This window comes from Dysidea avara, chromosome 11, assembly GCF_963678975.1.
Source record: "Dysidea avara chromosome 11, odDysAvar1.4, whole genome shotgun sequence".
NCBI classification, from domain to species: Eukaryota; Metazoa; Porifera; class Demospongiae; order Dictyoceratida; family Dysideidae; genus Dysidea; species Dysidea avara.
This window is the reverse complement of record NC_089282.1, coordinates 22857663-22882411: the sequence shown is the minus strand read 5'-3', so window position 1 is coordinate 22882411 and position 24749 is coordinate 22857663. Positions and strand designations below refer to the sequence as shown.

The window sequence follows — 24749 nt, the reverse complement described above, 5'->3', positions numbered from 1 at the left end:
AATTGGAAGATTGTAGGACATTCCTTCACTGAGTTAGAAGTTAAGGTACGAGGTATGATTGATAATGGTTGCTTACACTACTAACTCCATATTTAGCCAGTATTGAAACAACTAGCTAGTCCAAAAATATTTCCTGTACCAATTGAAAATGGACCAAAATCTATAAATGAGGAGCTCCAATGCTATTCAGTATTGGGGTCTATGATTATACACAGCTATATACATTATGCATATTTTGCCACAACAAATTTCTTCATTAAAATGATCAGGCATTATTGATCATTACTACATACAATGTCAAATGCAGTGCATCATCATACAGTATGGGGATAATGATGTTTCTTTTCCCATCAAAAAATGTTGACCACAAACCAGCCTCACATTAACTTCATGACAATTCAATTATTGGTAGTACCTTGCGTAGTATTGTTTGAACTTGCGTGTTATAATGATGCCTGAACATGCATGCATACCAGTAGATATCTAAAAAAGAAATGTAAGAATTATATTTAAATTTTTTTTTATTTGATGGAATATCTACTGAAAACATATGAACATAGGAATATCGGTCTAGTGGATATCTACAAATGTTACTTAATTATAGTGACTCATTGGAAGTAGTGGAGTTACTTAAGCATGGATCCTGCAGTGATCTAAACTGTTGTCCATGAATATCAACCAACTGCTCAATTAAAACATACAGTAACAGACAGACAGGCAGTCTGTCAATTATATTATTACACAAAATACATACATACTTAATGTGTATATAAAATATGAAAAATATGCATTGCCAAACTAGGACATTGTTATCCATAAAAGGTCATTTGTGACATTCACTCTTTATATTTATTTTTTAGTCAAGTCTATGATACTTGCAGAACTTTTTGCAGGTGTTAGCTCAGGTTGAGCATTTTCATAGAATGTTAAATAATGCCAGGAGGAAGTATACTCTTCAGGTGGCAAATTCTCTGTAGCTGCTTGTAGAAGAATTTGACTGACACAATTATCTGTTATCGTCTTAATTTTATACCAGTTGACATTTTGAGATTCCGAATTTGTCTGCATGAATAGTAAAAAGTGCACATAGCAATTGCAGCAACACACAATAATGTATGTGATGTAGATAGTTTGCATTCCAACTAAACTTATTGTTGTCTAAAAGTATCTGAAAATATCAAGTATTTATGCATCTGGGGTCCCATAATCAAAATGGCTAAGTCTATGTCTTTTTTAGCAGCTGGGCTTCTACAGTCCATGCAAATGGCTAGAATGTATATAGCATCTGTATTTTGGCTTTATGCCAATCAGCAGCATCTAAAACATATGCCATATCCCATAAGCAGTTGGTGCATAAGTGGGATTAAATATGTAGCAAGATACAACACACTACAGTACTTCAATTTGCTAGCATATATGCATGTTATCAAACACAATATGAGAAAGCAAACTAAATTATTAAAAACAACTGCAGTCCTATAATGCAACTCACTGTAAATGCAATTCTTTTGTGATCTGGTGTCCAACATAAATAATTGCCAGGGTGGCAATTGCTCTCCAGACGTGATACAGTGTATGTTGGGTGACTCTGACTGGGGGAAAACACTATCTTAGTTGACAAGGTGAACCAGGCTGTAATGGTAAGTCAGTAATTGGATTGCATCATGCAAGAAAATAACAAGGGATTTATAATTTCAGAGAGCAAAATATTTAGCATTGTTGATAATGAAAGCCATATTAACCTGCTATTATAAATATCTTAATGTGCATGGATTGCTGTAACAGAAATCCTGGAAACAGCACAAATCTATAGCTAGCAATGGATTTTGTAAGCATCAAACCCCTTGTAACATTGCACATGTTTATTTTACATATGTGACCCGCTGAGCAAAAATCTGACTTGTTTGCATAATTCTGTCTTTGAGATAAATGCTATTGAAATACATTGGGTAAAAATGCATGCTACATAAATAATTTTATGTACGTTTTAATTGCTTCAGTAAACAGTAAAGAAAGACATGAATTGAAATATCTAATATACCAATGGATTCACCTCTTCATGAAGAGTAAAAATTGTTTGGTTTTGTTTGGCTGTTCAAGCTTAGAAACAGCGACAATATTACCGAAAAGTAAACAAACACATGTACTTCATGTTTGCTTCATGGTACAGAAATTCTTGCTTGATAGCATGATTATATTTAGGCCAAAAATTATACTGTGATGAATGCCCCAGTTCACGGTGAATAGAATGACACAAGTCCCAACTCCATGGTCCATTGGACTCAAGACTTATGATCGATTAAATGAGTGCCTGTAATTTTTTTCCTACATAGGCACTGTACAAATCGATTGTTTTGCTCTTCTTGTTGTCTATCACTATAACTCTGAAAGTTCTTACCAGATAAAGCTGAAACTTTAACAGCCCATTGTTTTTTTCCTCTAGACAACAAAGTCATAAAAATGAAAATGCAAACAAGTCGGGTTTTTGCTTAGTGGGTCACATTATGTGTAATGCATATATATGCAAGGTATATGTATGGGTAAGTGAAGCAGTATGCTAGTGAGTGCTTTACACTTGTCAGGTAATAAGGTGAGATAGAAGTATACCTGTAAATAATGATGTTCTGGTGTTTGTAAAGAGGTGACAATAAACCACACTAGAATCTTTAACAACATAACACAGATAGTACAAAATGTAGTTAGTAATGAAGGCTTTTCAGTGAGTGCCCATAAGATGAAGGGTATAATGAGAGCTAGTACGTAGAAAGACTAGTGAGAATTATTGTATACAAATATACAAAGGACGAAATTTAAGGCAGAGCCATCAAATATTCAACAAGTCGACCATATTGGTAAGCATTACATTACTATTAATTTTCCAACTTGACTTGCCCATCACTTAACTATAGAAGAGGAAAACAACTCTTCTGGTAAGACAGCATTAATATCTAATTGATCTATAGTGGAACCCCCTAAGACAGACACCATTATACAGAATTTATTTTTTGTCTTTTGTAAAGAGGTGTTCTCAGTTAAGGGGGTGCACAAGCTACTAATAGTTTAGCTTTAAAAAGCTTTATAAAAGAGTCCAAGAGTGTTCTTTAAGAGGGGTTGCACTCTATACACACACGTGGACATGATGTTGCATAAATAACAGTTTTGCATTTGTGAATGGTGCATGCATGTGAATGCTGAGAAAACTTCAACTAACCTTTTATATCATCCTTATCAGTACCATGAAGGTTCAAAGAATAACCATTGGTACCATCACATATTGCTATCAATCCATCACACTTAGTATCTGTATCAAACATAAATGACAGCAATTAATACAGTCCTCATGTTACTGTTTTTTACTTATTTGCATTGTTTATCTGGTAACTTAATAGTAGTTAATCATTTTTTTAATTACATCGTCCATGTCCATCCTCAACACAGGTGCGCCATGTAGACTTCAGCCTATAGTATGCTTTTGAAATTAGCCTATTATGGTTTTGAACAGTGCTTCAAAAATTATGCTCAGTTGTGTTTTATTATGACCACTCTATTACTGTACGCAAGGAAATTTTGATGTCAAAAAAATTTGACGAATTTGACGAATCGGTTTAATTCATCAAATTTAAATTCGTCAAATGTTTATAAGCGCCTTTAAAAGTACTGGTTTTGCCTGCAATTTCTTGATTTTCGTCAACGTTTTATTCATCAAATCTGCTAAAGTGTGAATTCATCAAATTTTTCTTATGTCAAAATTTCCTTGCGTACGGTACAATATCTAAATCCAATCACTCTAAATCTGTTTTGTTAGACTACCCCAACCTGCATTATGGAAGCTGTGAAGAGTTTCAGCTCCTCTAATAACCATATCCACAAAAACTGTGTCTAGTAAGCTGGCATTATGCTCAATGTGTGTGCTTACTTACCATCCTCCAAATTATGCTGCTTGCAGCCGCTATTATGACAATCATCCACAATTTCCATAGCAACTAAATTGATTGCAGAAGTGCTTCTTGTACTGTTTTTCATTAGCAATAGGAGGAACATAGTTGAAAGCAAGCAGAATGGCCAAATGGCTTATTACTAATTTGTGACCATCTTAGCAAAAACCCGACTTGTTCGCACAAGCATGCGTATTCAGAAAATCAAAATTTTAAAATAATTCGTAAAATTATGCATGCTACAAAGAAAAACTATACAAGTTTTTATCGGGCCAGTACTCGAAGAAGGAAGACTCAAATCAATTAAAACTATATACCATCTTATTTGCCTGTTCATTGAGAGTTCGAAAATCTTTGTTTTGTTTCTCTAGTTCCAATGGGATGAGTGTCACATGCGTTTGTTCACGATGCGGTAAACGTAAACAAGATCGTCACCATTTCTTCTATCAAACCGCCTTTATATCCATATGCACAAGTATCTACAGGGCTAATACAATAATACTATACTTTGGCTGATGTGCTGATCCATGGTGAGCATTTTAAGCCACATTGCAACTTTGTAGACTAATCCAAACAGAAATTATGGCTGCAAATGTAAGCGCCTGTAGTATATTTTCAGAATAGTCGCTGTACAAATCGATTATCTTGCTCCTCCTAATGTCTAGCACTATAATTCCAAAATTACACATCACAGAAGGCTGAAACTTTGGTGGTCCATTCCTTGGACACTGCAGATATTGCTGAGCGAATAAAAAAATTTTTTTTAATTGTGCAAACAAGTCAGGTTTTTGCTGAGATGGTCACAATTGACAGATGGAAGCATGTTCAGATGTGCAATTAATATCGAGATGTATGTGAATACATCATCACATATTGTGCACCTCCATTTTCATTCCTAACACAACTGAAATATAAATACATCGAATCCTCTATAATGTCAGAAGTGTCCAATAAACCTATAGAGGTATTCTGGATTACAGAAGTGTCAAAGTTTTACTGCAACTTAGAATGCAACATACATATGTAATGTTTCATAGCAAACAGATACCAGAGTTTTTTTTTGCAGCAAAGAAACAGTGACACATATGAATTCTGTGGAATTGAGACAACAATAAGTAGTATATAATGACATATTTGTTATACCTGAACTATGCACCACATCCAGTGTAACAATACCCTTGCATTCCCATGAACCGGGACCAGATGTACTATACTCTTGACAAGTTCCTGATTGCAATTGCCTTCCATCTAATTCAAGCTGAACAAATTTAACAACATTACTATATTGTCGAGAAGCTGTACATGTATACACAAACAAAATATATAACAAATAAAATGTTCAGTGCACAGAAATATATAAATTGTATTCAAATAAGTACAGTCTACATATGAAGACATCATACATATGTCATATACCTGTGGTAACATTGGTACAACATATCTCTGTATAGTCCTATAACAACTCATAGCAGCTCCATCTGTTAAAAAGAACATATTTATACCTTATGATATTACACACTAAAATTTCTCTAGCTATATATTGCTGATGATAGTTAAATGGTTTAAACACAACATACAGTACATGTCTCCTTGTTACCACCAGGAAAGCAGCTATGACTTCCAAGAACAGTCTTGCCAATGATGCTTTGAAAGTAGCTACTATGCTTTTGAGCAGTGTCCAAAAAACCAAGCCTATTATACTATGCTAGAGAGCTGACAATTTTATTACAGTATTTTCGGACTGCTGTATTAGAGTAAGTGACTGCTTAATTAGAGTATCTTGATTTCATTTCTGCAAGTGTGAATAATTAGACAAGAAACAGTAAAAATAATAAATTACAAATTTTTGACTGAAATGCAGTAATATTGTGCAGCGTGTTCATGTATTGCTGTATTATGGCAAGTGCATTACACTTAAAAATCTCCAGATTATGCTAGCATAATGTTTGATACTTTTGCTAGCCTTGTATGCTTGATATTATGCATGCTGGCCTACGTATTTACCACTGTTCATACAACGGACTTACTTTTGTCTTCCTTTATGTCCCATTTCTTTTTGCTTGCAGCGCAATACTTTGATTTGTGTGTTACATGATAATGGCTTATTGTGTTGTCTATCACATAAGAACAAATTGGGAATTGCCCACAATCAAGTAGTTAGCATAGGGGCACATGTTTTTGCCATGCATTCTTTCCAGCGTTACAGAAGTTCACTACTATTATCAATACGAGAGCTAACAAACAAGTGTAAGGAAAATTGTGACCCAATCTGGGAAAACCGGTCTTATCAAGTATCGAGAAATGCCAGTTTTAAGTATTTAGTGTGTTGTAGCTTGCCAATGGTTGAAGCTATGTGTAGCAAATTTTCACATGTTTTATGCCAATTCCTTACCTTCCAGAGCATCCACTGTGCAAGTAGCCAACAACTAAGTTTCCTGCCATTTTAGATAGTTTTAAAACCGAGGTTGACTGTATCAGACAAGCTCCAAAAGGGGTGGGAGGAGGGGGGCCTGGAAGGCAGACACGATGGTGTTCAAAAATTGAAAAGGAAGGCGTAGGGATGAATTAGGCCAGGTTTTGGGGCAGTCAGGTCTCAAAACTGGCTAAAATGAAAGGAAATTCACAGCAGAGGTACTTATTCAACACCACAGAGCTGTACAGCCACATACAGTCATCCCCAGGTTGACCAGAGCTCCAGTAAGGCCCTACACTGCACATACGGATCGCCACTGGGCTTGGGAAAAGCAGCCAGCAAAACCAGACCACTCAAGTCCAGCTGATTTTGATTGCGGAATTTGATAGTTTATTCAGTAGCTTTGTGTCCTGGGTGAAAAATTGAATCTGCTGACATGGGTGATAAGACTGGTTTTCCCAGACTGGGTCACAATTAATAACTTTACAACGTATTTGCTAAAACAAGGAAGATAATTGCCTGAAGCTCAAATATATTTCTTGCTTTAGCTAGTATAAATTGCAATGAACTATGTGGGTGCTAAACTCTCTTGCATTCACACTTTTTAAATTATTCATTACAGTAACCCTTCCGTACAAGCTAGTAAAATTCCTAGACAGTGTGAACACTAATTGAGGGTGGCTAATTTTTAAAGGTAAATTTGTTGTCTGCTTTGTAATTAACTGATCTACAAACAACAACTGCATGCATACTTAACAATGCAAAGCAGTAAATTCTTACCAGTAGAATTAGTTTGTCTTGATGTAGAGCCAGCAGTACACTCAATTGCCTACAAGACATATAGAACATTCATAAATACAAGGTTCAACCTACATAAAAATGATTGAATACGTAAAAGAAACTTTTGCACTACAGTGAAACCTCACTTAGTGGTCACCTCAGTAATGAGGCCACCTCATTATAGTGGCCAGGTCCAGCAAGTCCAAACATATATAATAGTTATACGGGCACAATGTGGGGTCTATGAAATTTATAAACCCGAAGGCCCGGGCTGTAGCGCATGAGCGAAGCGAGGGCGCTATAAGGGCCTTCGGGTTTATAAATTTCATAGACTCCACATTGTGCCCGTATAACTGCTTTAGATTCTATTTCACATTACACTCAGATTACTTAACTCATCCATGGCTGTTTCTGCTGTAGGCTCGGCAAAAGCGGTTGGTTTTTCTTGCGATAATACTAGCGCCATGGCAACTATACATCCTCATGTGACAAAATAATCGCACTCGTTAAATCATTGCACGTGAACAATGCATATAGCGATTGGACAAACCTAGATTTTGAGCATATGTTATATTGTGCCAGAAGGCGTGGAGTATATTAGAAAACAAGGTGGAGTATATGATATTTATTACCCACCCAAAACAGCCTAAATAGAGTCTAATTTTCATTATATTACATGTATTAAATTTTCATTAATAGGGCCACCTCATTATTAAGGCCAGTGGCCACATACTACAGGACCAAACTAGTAAAACTAATACAATGTTCCCTCAGTAAAGAGGCCAAATGTGAGGAGGCAGTCAAGGTATCACTGCAGAAGTTGCTGCTCTTAAGTGCATGCATATTTTCACTACTGAAACCTGTACCCATTATTCTGGCAGTATACTATTCTAACCATTATGTCTCAAGTAATGCTGAAATAATTGGTACAGTGTATATTCCTACTTTTCTGTGTGATAAAATCTACATGATGTGTTTAGATAAATTGTAAACATTGCTGTTACAGCTAGGCAGTGGCTGGTTTGTTGAAAACCTCGTAATAGGTTTGTTCAAACCTTGACAATAAGGCCACTTTGTTTTATGACCACACTAATAAGTCTTCGGTAATAGGGCCACCTCAGTAATAGGGCCACTTATCATGGATCCCATAGGTGGCCCTATTAACGAGTTTACACTGTATTACAAAAGATGCTCAAACAAAACATACACACTAAAGCAGCCACCAACTGTTGCCCTCACTATATTAGGAGCTCATACACATTAGAACGACTGTTATTAATTGACTATACTGGCCAAACTTTGTAATTTATGTTGCCTAAGTAGCATGCTGCTTACTTTGCAACACACATTACCATATTAGGTGCATGCGCTTATAATTTTCTGAGGAATTATTTACTATGCTTGTTATAAGCTAAGAGAAAGTAAGGAGTTTCTGCTAGGAGCATTATTTGTACTCACCACGGTTTTTCAAGAGATATGGATACCATTATTCAGTCAAATAGCTGTGGAAACAGCAATCCTGAGAGTTGGGTGGAGCTATCATTATTACAGGAAGTAGTATTTGCGAGACACATGCCTGGCAAGGCATTTAGAACTTCTGGTGTGTTCTAACGATCTTCTGGTGTGTTCTAATGATCTTCTGGTGTGTTCTAACGATCTTCTGGTGTGTTCTAATGATCTTCTGCTGCAATTCTAATAGCACAAGGTTGTAGCAGCAATTTCAACTATATGCGCTTAACAAGCAGATGTCTAGCACAAGTATACTACATGTACTTAACAGGCAATAAGCGCTTGTGACTTAATTAGTGGAGCATACGGTATTGTCATTATGTCAATTCTATCCTGGTAACAGAACTACCTATTTCTGAATAACCGATAATCATTGATCTACACACACGCACGCACGCGCGCGCACGAACACACACAGAGTGAAGTTCATTGTTCACCATGAATGGATAGCCACACCAATGCACTACACATTTGCACCACAGTCATACCACTGATTTGCTCTGGCTGCTTTTCACGAGTGGAGACATATGTCAGCCACTAGGAATGCTTTGGCACCTTGTAATGCCACTGGCCAGCTGAAACATGGGGCTAGAGACATAGACAGCCTTGGACAGTTGTCTAGATGTTTTTCTCTCTTTCTCAGTGGCATGAGTGGTATTGGGAGCCCAATATTAAAGTTGGAGATGCCATATGACTTACTCGGCCATTTTCTGTTCATATAGCAATTGCCCACCCATCACCCCCACCACTACCCATGATGATGTGCTTGTGTTACAGATACAGTCATGAAACTTGGAGCTCAAAATCATGGCTGTGTCAATAGCTAGCTTGCTATGAATTATTAAAGTGAGATAAACACTGTGGTTGGCTGCATTTATGATGCTAATTTCAAACTCGTAGTTTTGACCTTCCCAAGCTACGTACCGTATTTACTCGATTTGTGCCCCAGGGGTACTATTATTTTTTTTACCCCAAAATAATCCCTTCGAATAGTGCCGCACTGCAGTATTACTCGAGGGTGCGCTACTAATATTTTAAACCTGCCACTACCATAGCTACTTTACATTATAGTTCTATAAAACAATCAAAACACATTGCTACTTGCTTCTTCTATGCAAGACCTTCTTTCACTCAAGTCCTTATAGCACAGCAATGTCACACCTTGTGCTACATGGTCAATTTACTAACTAATATATATCTGGAATTTCGATTATGTGACAGCTGTTTTAGTTTACCAGGACAACGTCTTCTTTAACTCGAGATGGAGATTATTACTAAAGGTATGAGAGCACTAGTAAAGAGTAATTATTACACTAATCAATGCAGAGGTACAACTAAATTTATAGATACACAAAACAATCAAGTTGTGAAAAAAGGATATGGCCTTCAGAACTTTTTCACACATGCTTTCAAATTTCAAAGGCTGTACCCTTTTACAACTTGGCTGTTTTTGTGTGGATTTTTCACTTCTTTTATATTTATGGGGCTCCAATGCCAGCCTGTGGCTGGGTTTGTTTTTATCCACATTTCTTCTACACAGTGATGACTATTGAAGTAGAAGCTACAATTATATTGTTTTATTTGACTATTTGTTAACTGTAATACTCTAAAAGAACGTACACTTTTTTGAGGGCTTTTGCATAGACTGATCAAGGACAATCTAGAATTTCTATTGGCAAGTCTTTTACTATTAAGCTATAAATTAAGCAAGATGAACAGTTGTGATAGAAATGGCTCAGTGGTTAAGGATTCTTACTGATATCTTTCATATACTTTTACAGTGACTGCTCTATTACAGTATTTAGATCCTGCAATTTTATGTTCAGTTTTGCCTTGTAATGCTGTAGTTGTTACTCCTTTGCTTTTCAAACCATCAAAAGGTACTGCTACGATGATTTACCTATGAATGCATCAACTTTTGAGTTATCTCATTTACACTGTAACCATGACAAAAGTTTGATTGCTATTATGCAAATATACATTCATAATTCCATGGATACTCATCAAATTCATAACAAACCTAGTAATTTACCTGTGTAAAATTTCAAAGTAATTAAGTTATGTTTCAGTTTAAACAAATCTTTGCAAAAAAAATTGTGCGAAAAAGAAGAAAAACCTTATAGACACTTAGGAATAAAAAAATTAGTACCAAGAATGGTTGAAGCAAATCCAATAAAATTTGCTGTGTGGCCTACCCTACCTGGAAGACAACTATAATTAAATAACGGTGTGCTTTAGAGAAGGGACCATGGAGCTATGCACGCATGAAAATTGCATTTTCTTCCTGTCAATATACGCACAGTGTGGTGTACCAGTTTTCTTGGACACACAAGACTCTACCGTGTGTTTTGATAACAACATCTTTTGAATTCAGTAGCCATGTGAATTTCAATCAATACAAAATAATAATTTTCTCATGCAATAGCAATGAAGTCTGTTTAATGTACAAAAGTACAATTGTGAAAACACTGGATATGCAGTGGTAATTATATATTTTGCTTTTTGATGATAACTTCGATTCATGTACAATATATTTTTAGAATTAAATTACATGATTTATACACTTCTGGTCCTGTGTATGTCATATACAATACTGTGCATAGCAATTGTACATTAGCATCAATGTACAGCAACACAAATATTTACCTGACAGAGGTGCACCTGCTTTCCTCCAGCAATGTTGAATGGATTTTTCTTGTAGTACTTAATGAGATCTTCGATACTGCCAAACTGAGTGCCAGCTCCGAGGTCAAATTTCTCTCCCCTGCCATATATCTTCACATTGACTACTTCATCCTTCAATCTATGAAAACAATAATAACAAAAACTAGACATCTTGTCTTCTTATATTGTTAACAATTAAATATCATACACACGCATAGTGGAAGCTCTTCTGTTTAGTATAAAAGATTTGATTGGAAACTCCTTACATGCTTGCATGGTTTTCATTGATCTTATCTTGCAACAAATTTAATGACTAGGGTTGAAAAAGGTCGGATCATCCAAGTCAACTGGGTCATCTGGGTCACATTTTGTCTGAGTCAATAGGGTCTTACCTAGTTTGCAAAAATATCCTGGATTGCATGTAGCATCATGTGCATTGATTGTAATGACTTGCTTGATAGTGACGATTGGAAGTGTAATCCTCAGAAACAGAGCATTGCTAGAAAGCACATTCTGAAGAAGAAAGGAAGTAGAGTATGGGAACAGTTTTGAATCAAGTTACATGACTGCTCTATTAGAGTATTTCAATCTTTTGGTACCTGTACAACACATGCAACTTAAATGTATACAGATCACTGCATACAATGCTTACTACTTTCAATGATCACTCATTAGGGAAAACATTGAAACAGCAAGAAAAATGCTACAAGTCATTTAATAAGAGCCATGTCCACTTTTGTGTATGTGAACATTAATGAAGAAAGTTGGTCTTTGGCAAATACAACCCAAATGAACACACTTAACTTTTCCTCTTGCAATTATACCACTCAACAAATTAATAGTGTCCGAAGTGAAAGTTTTAGCACATGCTTCAGTTCAAATCTAGTCTGACCTGGATAAGTATCAATGGTGATCCCTATAGTAACGACACAAGGGTGTAGCCATGAGTTAGGAATGCATGTGAGAATGTTACGCAAATGTACGTGTGTGCCTCCCTTGTGCATACAGTGAATCTCAGTAATACAATGTACACAAAAACAAAAAATAAGCAGCAGTTTATGAGAGACTGATGCATAGTATTAATGAAAGAAACGAAATTTTGCAGCATTTTATAACTACATCTCAGACGTATTACCAATATGCCCTACGTTAATATTTCTGTAGAGCAATTCCTATAGTCACTAAGGCTTAATTATGTCCTACTAAGGTTTTAAACATCTATAATGTAATTGGTGGCTTCTATGCTGTTTGCTTTTGACACCTTCCTGTGAATTGATATCAATTACCTTAGACAAGTATTGCCATTGCATGCAAACTATTTTATGCCATGCTTCACTGGGATACACACACACACACACACACACACACACACACACACACACACACACACACACACACACACACACACACACATACAGACACAGATACACACGCACGCACGCACGCACACACACACACACACGCACACACACACACACACACACACACACACACACACACATATAAAATTCTCATATGTAGCAGTTGGGACATTTTGGTTTGTGGGATGAGTTTTCTAGTACAACCTGACTGCAGCATCTTGAGATCCCTATATTGTAGTCTCAAAGTACTCATATATTAAAACTATATCTGTTGTGGTAATTACAGTGTTTCCAAGAAAGACTACATGTGGTTTAGTGGTTATGAATACAATTAGCATGTAGACATTGTCCTAATAGAATTTTAGTGCTACATGTGCACTTTGATGTTACCTCAAGTTTTGTGACTGTGATATCTGTGTGTGTATGTGTGTGTGTGTTTGTGTGTGTGTGTTATGCAATATCATGTACCACACAAGTGAGTAGGAGAGGACACTAAAATGATACACCAGGTAATACCCTTTTATTATATTATACATAATCAATGAGTCATGTTTAACAACAATGCTTTATTTGGTAAATAGGACATTATTTAGTGGCATAGGAGTTTAGATAGATAACTTGTTTACGACTGTACTAACAACATTCCATGGTCACCATGTAGGATGGCGGTGGACAATGTTAGCAAATAAAAGTTAAACTTCTGAGAGAACTTTAGAATTCAATCTGAAGAAGGATGCAAATTGACGAACTTGTTTATTTGCCCCAAGGATAGAAACCATAGAAGTTATACTGCACAATGAAAGTCACAAGGATTATACAAAAAGACCCTTTGTATCATTATTCAAAATAGTTATTTATTTCAATATGAGTAAACATGTATATCTGCTCACCTCACACACAATGAATAATCACCAGGAGTGGAGTAAGACCCTCTAACTAGAAAACTTCCATCTTGTCCTCTTCTCTTCAATAGTGCTTCAACCCCATCAGATCCGATATCAGCATGGTACCACCTGTGCTCTAATACATTAGTACAAATAACACCAAACACACACAATACCTGGCACTAAAAAGTACTTCCCTAATAAGGGGTTTTCCCAAGTAATAAACTCTACCACTTTTATCTCTCAAGGTGCCATGGTTACTAAAATGATAATGTAAAACATCATATGGTGATTCAAAGGGTTCTCCATCACACAAGCTGAATTGACGTCCATCACGTTTCATTCTTAAATGTATCACTTCATTATCATTTCTGAAAAGACTGCCAATTTCAAGCTAGGCCACATATGATACGTTGACTCACAAAATTGATAATGTATATGTGTTAGCATCTTCCCTACTGTTCCTAAACAAGAAGCTGCCATGTTCCTTACAAGCTTTAAGCTGCTGTTCAGCCTCTGCACCACTAACACAAGGATGGTAACATCTAGAGGACACACAATTAGCAAAATAAAATGATTAACAACTGCAGTCAAAAGGTGGTACTAGCTCAGTGTGACAAAGTACTCTGTGCAACACATAGCTTGCACATTGTGTAGATTGTTTATGAATTCGGGGAGTTGTTCACATCATAGTAGCACAGGTTCAGCTTTTCATTAACCAATTAGCTAAACTGCTGTACCAAAATTGTTATTCTAAGCCATCAATACACCTTAATAACCTCTATATAGTTATTAGTTATCTAGTCAAGTCAGCAAATAATGGTGTCTTAGAACTGTGCACGCCCATTCCGACGGTGCGTGTTGCCCAGTGTTGCCATGCTGTGAATAAAGTTCATAGATTTATGAACTTTTTGTCTTGTTTGTGAACCTGAAATAATCTATGAACTTTTTATGAACTTTTGGCTGGTTTGTGAACCTGAAATAATCTATGAACTTTTTTATGAACCTGGAGTAATCTGTGAACTTTTTATGAACTTTTGGCAATTTTAGGTGGTAACCTTTTTTTTTTTTTTTTTTTTTTGCTCTTCAGTGCCCTACTAACCCAGAGATCCACCTATTTATAATGTGTAGGCTAGTTTTCGGAAAGTGACTATGGATTTATGAACTTTTTATGAACAAATTTATTTTTTCACATGAACATTTGGAGCAAATCATCTGGCAACACTGGTGTTGCCTAGTAGACAAAATTTTATGTTGATCGGGTCATAGACATACTCCGCACCTATGGAAGGGTAGAGACTAGACTATACTAACTTTTTGAGGCCCCAACGTTTACCTTGAAAGATAGCTAGTCTACATGATCATAAGACAAAACCATAATAGATTGTAGAGAGCCGGTATGATTAAAGGACTAAAGTTAGACGTCACTACTAAAACGCACGCTCAACAAGAAGCTAACCTAGTATCCATCGTATGGTCAAGTCATTTGTGATCCACGGTTGACTACACCAAGGCTGAACAAAGGAAAACTCATTTACACTATCGAATGGAAGCGATCCGGCTTTTGCTTATATAGACTACAGGGGCGGATCTAGGGGGGTTTCTGAGGTTTCCAGAAACTGGTCAAGTGTATTCAGGTAATCAAAATTATATTTTACAGTGATTTATAAAAGTTCAGATCGAAATACTCTAATAGAGCAGTCAACCACTCTAATAGAACAGCCATATTTTGTATTTCTCTTAAGAGTTGTAAGTAGCTAGCCAGCTACTTTATCAGTTTAGCTGTGCCAACACAGGAAAAAATATTCCAAAATCTTATAACAGAGTGTTAAAATCTGAAAATCTTTCTGCGGACATGCCCCAAGACCCCCAGAACAACATCCATGTCTGTTGTATGCTTCAACTGTGAAATTTGCTCTGTTCCTTAACTCTTTAGTCTGCACCTGATACTGTACCAGAAGCAAGCACAATTAAGCAGCCTTCATTATACCTAACACAACTCTATTTTTAAACTGTCAATATTGCTACCAGACTGATTCAATTTCAAGTTACACAATTTTCAGGAAAATCTTGCCCCTATACCCCAAGATTTAAATTTGCATATAGTAAAGTTTGGAAACCAGTCACCAAAATTCCTGGGACCGCCCTTGGACTAACTGCATTTAATTGTGGGTTTGAATTATGTGCATCAAATGTAGGCGGGGCTACAATACTCTGATAATTGTAACTGCATGGTATCACACATAGCTGCATGTCGTCAAGCCATCCCTCACTTGCATTGTCTACTATGGGCTTATATAAGACACAAACACCAACAGAAGTTGGTTTTGCAGCCTATACAAAATGCAAAATCATGTTGCCGGCAAGATGAAATCGAAAAAATATTAGCTTAGTCAATCATCAGTTTTTTTTTTCCTGTAAATAATTTCTTCATTAAATTATCTTAATTATCATCAGGTGTACAATCTAATTATGATGCGCCAATTACTGGACATCTTCTATCCATGGCTGGCACTGATCTGTCAATTACCTGAGCAATGTACGTAGTCCAGCTATGTAACAGGATCCCCATCTGTTGACTTATGCAGTTGGTTCCAACTTTTAAGCTATGTGTACATGTGACGTGGACTAGCTATAGCTACAATCTAAAATACCAAGCAATGTAAATATAAGAGAGTGGGTTAGAATAATACAGAAACCTGTGTATTAAGGTCACTGATTATTGACCTGCCTAATACCAGGCAGAATACAGCATAGGACAACAGTCTGCAGTCACACATGGTATGTGCAGTAGCTACAGTGTTTAATCAACAATGACTAATTGTCATATAGCTACCAAGATAATTATATGCATGAAGCTATTGTTCAATTGAATCATTTGTTCTTAATGGTCATTGCAGAAGGTAAGATCAAACTGTCACACTGAAATAGCAGTTCTATAGATCTACATGTCAATCTGTAGGCTTTACCACGCACATTATATCCCTATCTGACGTATCTATGCAATGATACACAAGATGGTACACATACGTATATGCATGTGTACTTCACCCACAGATATTCACTGCACTGTAATAGCTTCTATATAGCTTCTATCATTTTCTATCTTAATTGCTACATAATCTACCTAATGACCTTATTATAGCATTTTATCAAGTCTATCAATGTAAAGTGAACTAGCTGGACATGCAACCATTAATATTAATTGTCTGTGCTTGTACATATTAAAAGATTTTGCGCAGTAAATAAAATGTGACCCGGTCTGCGAAAAGGGCTCTTATAGCCTTTCCAATTGCATATATATGGTAACCCATAACTTGACTGGTGAATATGGTACAAGCCTACAATTTGGTCACTCAACAACCCTAACCTGGCAGTAGCTGTGGGTGTAATTACATGATGATAGCTTTAGTAGATTAGGAGTCATGATTAGCCAAACATGGATAATCGGAAAGGCTATAAGAGCCCTTTTCGCAGACCGGGTCACAAATAAATTTGCAAGATCATCATGCATAGGTTATACGTAACATCATGAGGGATCTCTATAAGGTAAGCATGTACTGTTCATGCATCCTTCTTGGTCTGATGGATACCAGCCCACAATATCAATAAGGAGCAAGTAATCACCTTCTCCTTACTGCCTATAAAACTGTTGATCAACTGCTCATTTGTTATTACATTCAGTATTTTGGTACATAACTAGCTATACAGTACACACCTTTAAAATTTCAAAACAATGTTTGTAAGCATTGCATGCCAAACAAAAAATTTAATGTCAAATTATACTATCAGGTGGAATATAGTCTTTGAATGCAGTTCTATCTGCTACCATAGTACTTGAAGTTTTAGTGTATTTAGTTGTTAGTAAACCTGTATAGTCATCCTTCATTATCTGAAAACTTAAAAAATATCCTTAGGGAGGATCAGCGTCAGGTACAGTAGTCCATGAGTGCAAGCAGAATGCTTCACTTACTTTCTCATTTGGTGGTAGCTGATTCCAACCAATATGTCTTACATCATTTGGTGGCAAAGGGTGTGTTCCAGGCTAGATGAAAAATAAACAATTTTAGAGCTAATCTATAGCATTATCAATAAAATTGCAATAGAATGTGTTTTACTGACAGCAAGACTATTATAGTACTATATACACATGTACAGCTTGGACCAGTAAACTTTTCATTCCTTTACTAGTATCAGTCCCTGTTCTATTGTGCAGGTTACATAATTTTTATGCTATCAATTTCTACATGATTTTTGGACTCAATAAGCTGAAGTGCATGGCCAAATTTTATCCAGGTTCAAGTACGTAACTTATATCAAAGTATCAGAATAAATCATGTTAATTTATGATGAAGAAATCATTATAGCAGCAGAGTCAAACCTACAATCCTAGTAATGCTTTCCCATTGATTTGCAAACTGAACAGCATTTAGTACTACACTGCCTTCAATGCACTGCAAAAGACAAACAATTGGCATTAGAATTAACTTTCATCTAACCACAATTTTGGCTTCACAAAAAGTGTTTTTGCCAAATTAAACAAAAGTGCTTAATACCTGGCAGGGCCGCCCAGAGAAATTAAGGGGCCCAGGGCAAAGAGTTAAAGTGGGGCCCTTGACCCAAGTTGTAAGGTGAAGACCAAAAAAAAAGAAAAAAGAAAAAAAAAAGGTCACAACCTGCTGGCAATGACAATAACTACCCATCACCAACCATATCTCCTTATCTATAAGCTTGCTACACTGCTCCTCTGAAGAATACTGTGACTGCTCTATTAGAGTATTTAGATCTGACTGCTCTATTAGAGTATATCGATCTTTTAAACAGGTATTCAGGGGGCCCTTCATGGGGCCTCCTGGGGCCCCTTTCAGGCTGGGGCCCGGGGCAAAATGCCCCAGTTGCCCCCCCCCCCCCCCCCCCCTGTGGGCGGCCCTGATACCTGGTATTACAGTAACAGTGCTTTTTTTTGGGAAGTTCATTGGCTACAGTGGCACAGGGGCAGAGAACAGTATTCCACTCCAAAGTGGGGTAAGGCATGTTGGGTGGCTGTCAGTTTTATAATCATTAATATGCAAAGCATCTCAATCTCATGCACTCCCAGCACTGATTCATGTCCCATTCTTGCACAACTTTTTAGCACACATTCTACTACTAAATTAAGTTGGTTAATGAGTATAAAAAGAAGTATAAAAAGAAGGATAGCTGCGGTAGTTTCTGTACTTAAGCTTCTGGGCAATGGAAGTGAGGGGTACACAGTTGATGCTTGGAAATATATAGTATATATCTTTAAAAAGCAATTGTGCAAAAAAATTTCGTGCTAAATATTTTTGTATAATTTTTGCATATGAAACTTATTCTACAACAAAAATAAAGTGTATATGAGAAGAGTTGAAGTTATGTATACAGTGATTAATTCTTGGCCAGCCGCTATGGGTGACCGCTTCATTCAGACTACAATGAGTACAATTTGTATTTGGGATGGTCGATCATTATAACATTAGCAGAAATGCGATGACTACTCTATTAGAGAGTTTTGTCATAATTCAACTTGCATCTCCAGTATAGTTGTAGATCTAACTTGAGTATACAGTGGGTCCTTGAGTGGTGGTCTATTATGGTATGTCTGCTTAATTAAATCCTTAGAAATGCTAAGTGCATTAATATGGCTTTCTGCAACATCTGTGGTCATGTGTGGTAAATACCTATCACCGAAGATTTTCATACCACCAATGAATTTATTACCATTTATGGTGCATTTTGTAGTCAGGTACCACTGTAAATTAAAAAACAAATGATCACTCCCTATCTCAGAGCAAGCGGCTGATGAGAAACAAAAAAATCTACTTGTCTGGTTTTGCATTAAGGTCAATGAATAGTCTTGCCCTAAAATCCTACATATATATGAGAGTGACACCATACCACAAGCATTGCTAGTATATATAAATTGAAACTGGCTGTACATGGACACTTTTCTGTATTACACACATACAATTTACATCACTAACTATGATATATAACATTATATCTGCTGAACTAAACCACATACATCAACATACATGTATGACAACATTAAAAGTATATTCTATCATTTTGGTGGACCTTTAAAAAGGAGCCCATTTCTCATTAACCGTAGAAGGCACTGAGATGCTTTTTGCACCAATCAAAGGGTTCATCACCTGGGACTAAAACTCTACAGTATGTGTTAAGATAAAGCTTGGCCAGTTTAACATGTGTCTATATATACATATATTAATTCTGTGATGGCATGTAACATTAACATGCACAATAGTAATCTGCACAATAGCACAGACACTAAGCAGTTGCAGGTGGTTTACACCTGTGAGTTTAGCACATGCAGGTGTGTGTAATTTTTTTGGCTTACATGCATTTTAAATGTTTAACCGTGGCCTGCTCACAACCTATCACCGTATTTGAAAGAAGATAAAAAGTTGGATATTACATTTAAACATACTGGACATGTCAATAGTGCTGATACTTGATAGCTGGTTTCCAATTGTGTAGAGACTGTGAAACCAAACCTACAAGTATTGATATTTTATACAATATACACAATAAGGAAAGTCCTGCAATGTACACAGGGAAAGTACACTAATGCTAGATTTTTGACCAGTACTTGAGGATTTGTATATTAATCTTCAGGGATTGCGCAGCGTATGAGAATCTAAGAATTAGTCCTCCTGTTTAATGTACCATAGATATATGACTCTTAACAAGGGTTGGAAACGGCATCATGCACCAGAAATAGCTGTGCATGTGTTTTGAATGTGCATGTGGTTTCTGTAAATTGTACTGCATACCATGTTTATGGCTATTGAAGGAGTTTTTGGAGGTTTTGTGAGAGGGATTAGAGCCAAGTTTGCTATCATCTTACTAGCTTTGAGCATTAGTTGAAAGACAAATAGTTCTGCTAGACAACAGCTGTGATGAGTTACAAGTACAGAAACATGACAATAATAACAACACTGCAGCAAATTCTAACTAAACAATGTTTAAACTAAGGGTGTGACTTACAAACCACTCTGTTAAATTCTAATGACCAAGAGTTCTAAAAGCTATTGATACCAGAAGGCGTGAACAGAGGCCATACAAGAACAAAAATGTACCTTTGTGCAGAAGCAATACTAAAATAGCACAATATAATGAGTTTCTTTTGTGGGAAAGCCAGTCAGTAGTTTCCAATGAAGCAACTTGCATTAGAAAACTTTCATATTATATTAAAACAACAATAATAGTCCATAGTGAGAAGAAACATTAGTCTTTTAATGCTCTTCAAAGTGGTAGCAAACGAAATGCACCTCGTATCTAACCAATGATGTCAATTGTACAGGTTGTACACTGGGCACGTGGTACTGTTTTCAATCTCTACTATTGTTGTATATCTATAATTGTGCACTAGATAAGTATTGGTCTAAAAAATAAGTTTCATTGTATACATAATACATACACCGGTGATATCATCAACCATCTGCTACAATAACGGTTGTACCTACCGTTACAGTCCTCTTTACAAATTTAATAGCTTGGTTACTGGTATCCCAACCAACGTAAACACTAAGATAGCAATTGCTTTCCCAACATGTCACCGTGTATGGTTGGCCAATTGTCACCCTAAATGCAGTATACTTTCTAAAAAGAGCTACAGCCAAGCAATGTTATATGAATAGCTTTCACTAAATTACTTTGACTGCTTCCACTTTTGCTGTCACCAAGGAGATTCAGTGAATAATTACCACCATCATTACTTATCTGGATCATTCCATCACTCTTGTTAGATGCTGTACAACACAGGTGTCCATTGACAATACAAATGTACAATTCTTTGTACCTTTACTATATGCTGATAGTGTATAAACAGCATCAAATTTCCATGAAATGTCTTTTACAGGTGGCCATGAATCATCATCACCTTCAGACTATAAATATTACATAAATGCATCTTTGTTATGGAAATAAAACTCTGCACAACCATCTTTTGTGAAGGTAATTAGCAGGTAATCCTCATAAAACTGTAACTATGCACAAACACGTTCATGCAAATAGGTTCCATAACCAGTTTAACGTTTAATCACTCAGAGAGCAAAGCAACTTTATGAAGTCCACTTAGGCAAGCCCCACACAACATGGCATGGGACCCGCACGGATAGGCTTGTACCTATCACGCTGACATAATTTTGGGAATAATAGGCTAGCAAAAGCATCTAGTATTATAAAATTATTTTCAAGATTTTTAATTAAAATGCTCATGTGCCCACAAGAGCACATCAATACACCACATACCAGCAGCACTGAAATTGGGATCACATTCAATCTCCAATATAGTAGTACATAGAATATCAATGAAATCAGATTTATACAAAGTGTTTTCATTACAAAGATTCTAAAATTTTTCATATGCTGCTTAGAATAATCACAACACGATTACAGCAGCAACTGTATCAATGACCAGTTACTAGTTTAAGTAGGGACAAATAATGAACTCTTGAAGGCTTAGCAAAAAGCTACAAAACACTATACAGCTAATAATTACCGTAATTTGCTTTATTTTCATGCAAAAATTTTTCGTGATAAAAATTTTCATTGTAAAAATATTTTCGTACAATTTACGTGAATGACTGCTCCATTAGAGTAGTTCGATATTGTATAAAAATTTTCATGCAAGAAATTTTCGTATAAGTGTTTGCATACGAAAATTATTCTACAACGAAAAAAAAGCTAATTACGGTACATGAATTTAAGACATTTCTATCATTTTCTATATAGGAAGTGACAAACTTGGCTACCATGCAGCAGACAGTTATAATTCGAGTTCCACTTAGCCTAACACATGAAAATAGTTCAATTAAGTAGATTTGGAAGATATTAATTTTTCACATAAAGGACCCTACATATAAATTGGTTGAGTGGTCTACATTGTAGGCCATCTTTTTGAGAAGTTCTATTGTGAGATTGCACCATGTCAGATGAAGCAAACTGTGTTGGGTCCATTTAACAAGAAAATAATTGAATATAAATGCACCCCAATTATATAAATATGAGTATCCTAACTGTCAGATATATAACGTATGGTAAAGGATCTCTGATAATTCTACTAAACTCTATCTGATATCATGAGCCAAATTACCATACATGAGTTTTTATATTTTATCACCAAATGTGTCCAAATTCTTCAAAAATACCCACCATAGCCTTTTTTTGAGGGCCGCACTCTTTTTTTACAGCTTAGGTGTTTTGGATTAGATAACTCATAATATCAAGAAACAAATGAAACAGTGTAAAAAAGGTATACACATTTACAAACAGAAGAAGCATGGTATGACTATATACCGTAACATGAAAAATAAATATAAATCTTATCTGTGAAGCTCACAGAAAGTATCTGAGCAAAAGTTTCTGATAGTGGTGCCGTAAACTACAAGAAATTATGTCAAAACTATTCATAAAGATACACATGGAATTGCACCACTCAAAGTAGGAAATTCACTTGTGTATCATTCTGAAAACCAGGCTGAGATCCTCAACAAACAATTTCAAAATCTATCTGATGTTCTTGAATGCTCTGGACTTCCCATAACACCATCGCTCAATGTTGCAATCTCACTTGATGGGGTTAAAATGTTACTATCTACTCTGGACTCATCCAAATTGTGTGGTCCTGACAATATACCACCTAGTATCCTCAGCACTGTTGTGATGAAATAGCTCCAAATTCAGCAGTAATATTTACTCAGTCTTTGAACTCTGGCAACTTACCAGAAGACTGGCTTACAGCCAAAGCTACACCAATATTCAAGAAAGGAGATAGAGCTAACCCTAGTAATCATCAACCTACGTATTTCCCTAACTTTCATATGTAGTAAACTGTTAGAACACATCCTCTATCACTGCATAATGAGACACATAATGGCTTATCAAATACATAGTGACAAACAATATGATTTTAGGCCCAATCAATCATGCGAGACCCATACAGTTACTTTATATTGTATAAGAAATTCAACTAGCACTGGATCACCACCTTTCAATGGACTTATAGTAATAATTTCAAGGTAATGTCTATAACTGGCTATTCAGCTGGCTTATATACGAAGAGAACACAACAGGTTGTTATCAACGGTCACAATTATAATGTCCATGTTGATTCATGTGTTCCTCAAGGAACAGTCTAGGCCGACTAATGTTTCCACTATACACATCAATGATATTTCTACTAATATCATTTCATGCATCAGATTATTTGCAGATGACTGTGTACTATACTGTGTCATTCACTCTGAACAGGATCATTATCATTTACAACAGGACTTAAACTGCATTACTCAATAGGACTAAACAACGGCAGATGAGCCTAAACATCAACAAAATTAATGTGATACACTTACCTGCTCTAGATCTACTTCACCATCTAAATTCCGGTATTACATAGACAGTGAAACACTCACTTGTACAAATTAACATCTGTATCTTAGTGTTGGAGTCCTATTTCATTCATTTATGTCACACATCAACACCATAAGTGATGCAATGAAGTCACTAACATTTGTGAGACATAAACTAAGACACTGTGATGAATTGGTAAAATCTGTTGCTTACCTGGTGACCAAAGCTAGAATATACATTCTCAGTTTGGGATCTCCATTTATGCAAAGACGTTCCAGCTATTAAGAGGGTACAGAGAATTGCTGCTAGATGGGTAAAATCGAGGGGTCCGACACGAAGACCTTAGATTCAATATTTGCAAAATTTTAGCAGGTATTTGGGATTTTGACCAGGATTTAATGTATTTCAAATATTTTGAAATACATTGAAATAAACCACTAGAATTGTGCTAAGTATTTAATTACAGAATAGCAGTGCAAGATCTACTAACTTTGAAGAATTCTGAATTATATTTTGGCTTTCTCTTCAATCCTGTTTAACATTATGAATATTCTATTAGAATAGTTTCAACTGCTGTAGTTGACTGCTCTATTAGAGTATCTCGATCTTGTACAAAGAATAAACGGAGAATTGAGGAATAGAATACAAAAATTTACGAGAATTTCAGGAAATTTAAAGATTTAAAGATTCTTTCAGCCTTAGATATTTAAAGAATTTTATCCAAGATTTAAGGATTTGAATCCTGCTTAATGCTAGATTCCAAAAGTGTCGGACCCCTCGGGTAAAATTCGATTATAACTGGGAAAAT

General features: G+C 36.0%; 1 protein-coding gene and 1 long non-coding RNA gene across 4 annotated transcripts; both read right to left on the bottom strand.

The window, feature by feature from the left end:
* Window positions 1-670: 670 nt before the first annotated feature.
* On the bottom strand, window positions 671-15146 carry LOC136239006 (tyrosine-protein phosphatase corkscrew-like). Of its 3 annotated transcripts, none has more exons than XM_066029739.1 (11): window positions 15006-15146; window positions 13969-14091; window positions 13723-13917; window positions 13553-13675; window positions 11284-11440; window positions 7129-7177; window positions 5352-5413; window positions 5079-5193; window positions 3212-3301; window positions 1493-1632; window positions 671-1062 (listed from the first exon to the last, which is right to left on the bottom strand). In XM_066029739.1, exons 1-11 carry the CDS (start codon window positions 15014-15016, stop codon window positions 850-852), a joined length of 1278 nt encoding a protein of 425 aa, XP_065885811.1. In that variant the 5' UTR covers window positions 15017-15146; the 3' UTR covers window positions 671-849. The 3 variants fall into 3 exon arrangements, with proteins under 3 accessions (XP_065885811.1, XP_065885812.1, XP_065885810.1); XM_066029740.1 differs by having other exon boundaries at window positions 11299-11440; window positions 13969-14106; window positions 15006-15127; XM_066029738.1 differs by having other exon boundaries at window positions 13969-14106; window positions 15006-15125.
* A 2069-nt stretch (window positions 15147-17215) lies between these two features.
* Window positions 17216-22080, bottom strand: LOC136239383 (uncharacterized). Its single transcript, XR_010693434.1, has 4 exons — window positions 21390-22080; window positions 21244-21339; window positions 21055-21200; window positions 17216-17591 (listed from the first exon to the last, which is right to left on the bottom strand). It is a non-coding gene; the product is annotated as an uncharacterized lncRNA (long non-coding RNA).
* Window positions 22081-24749: the final 2669 nt, after the last annotated feature.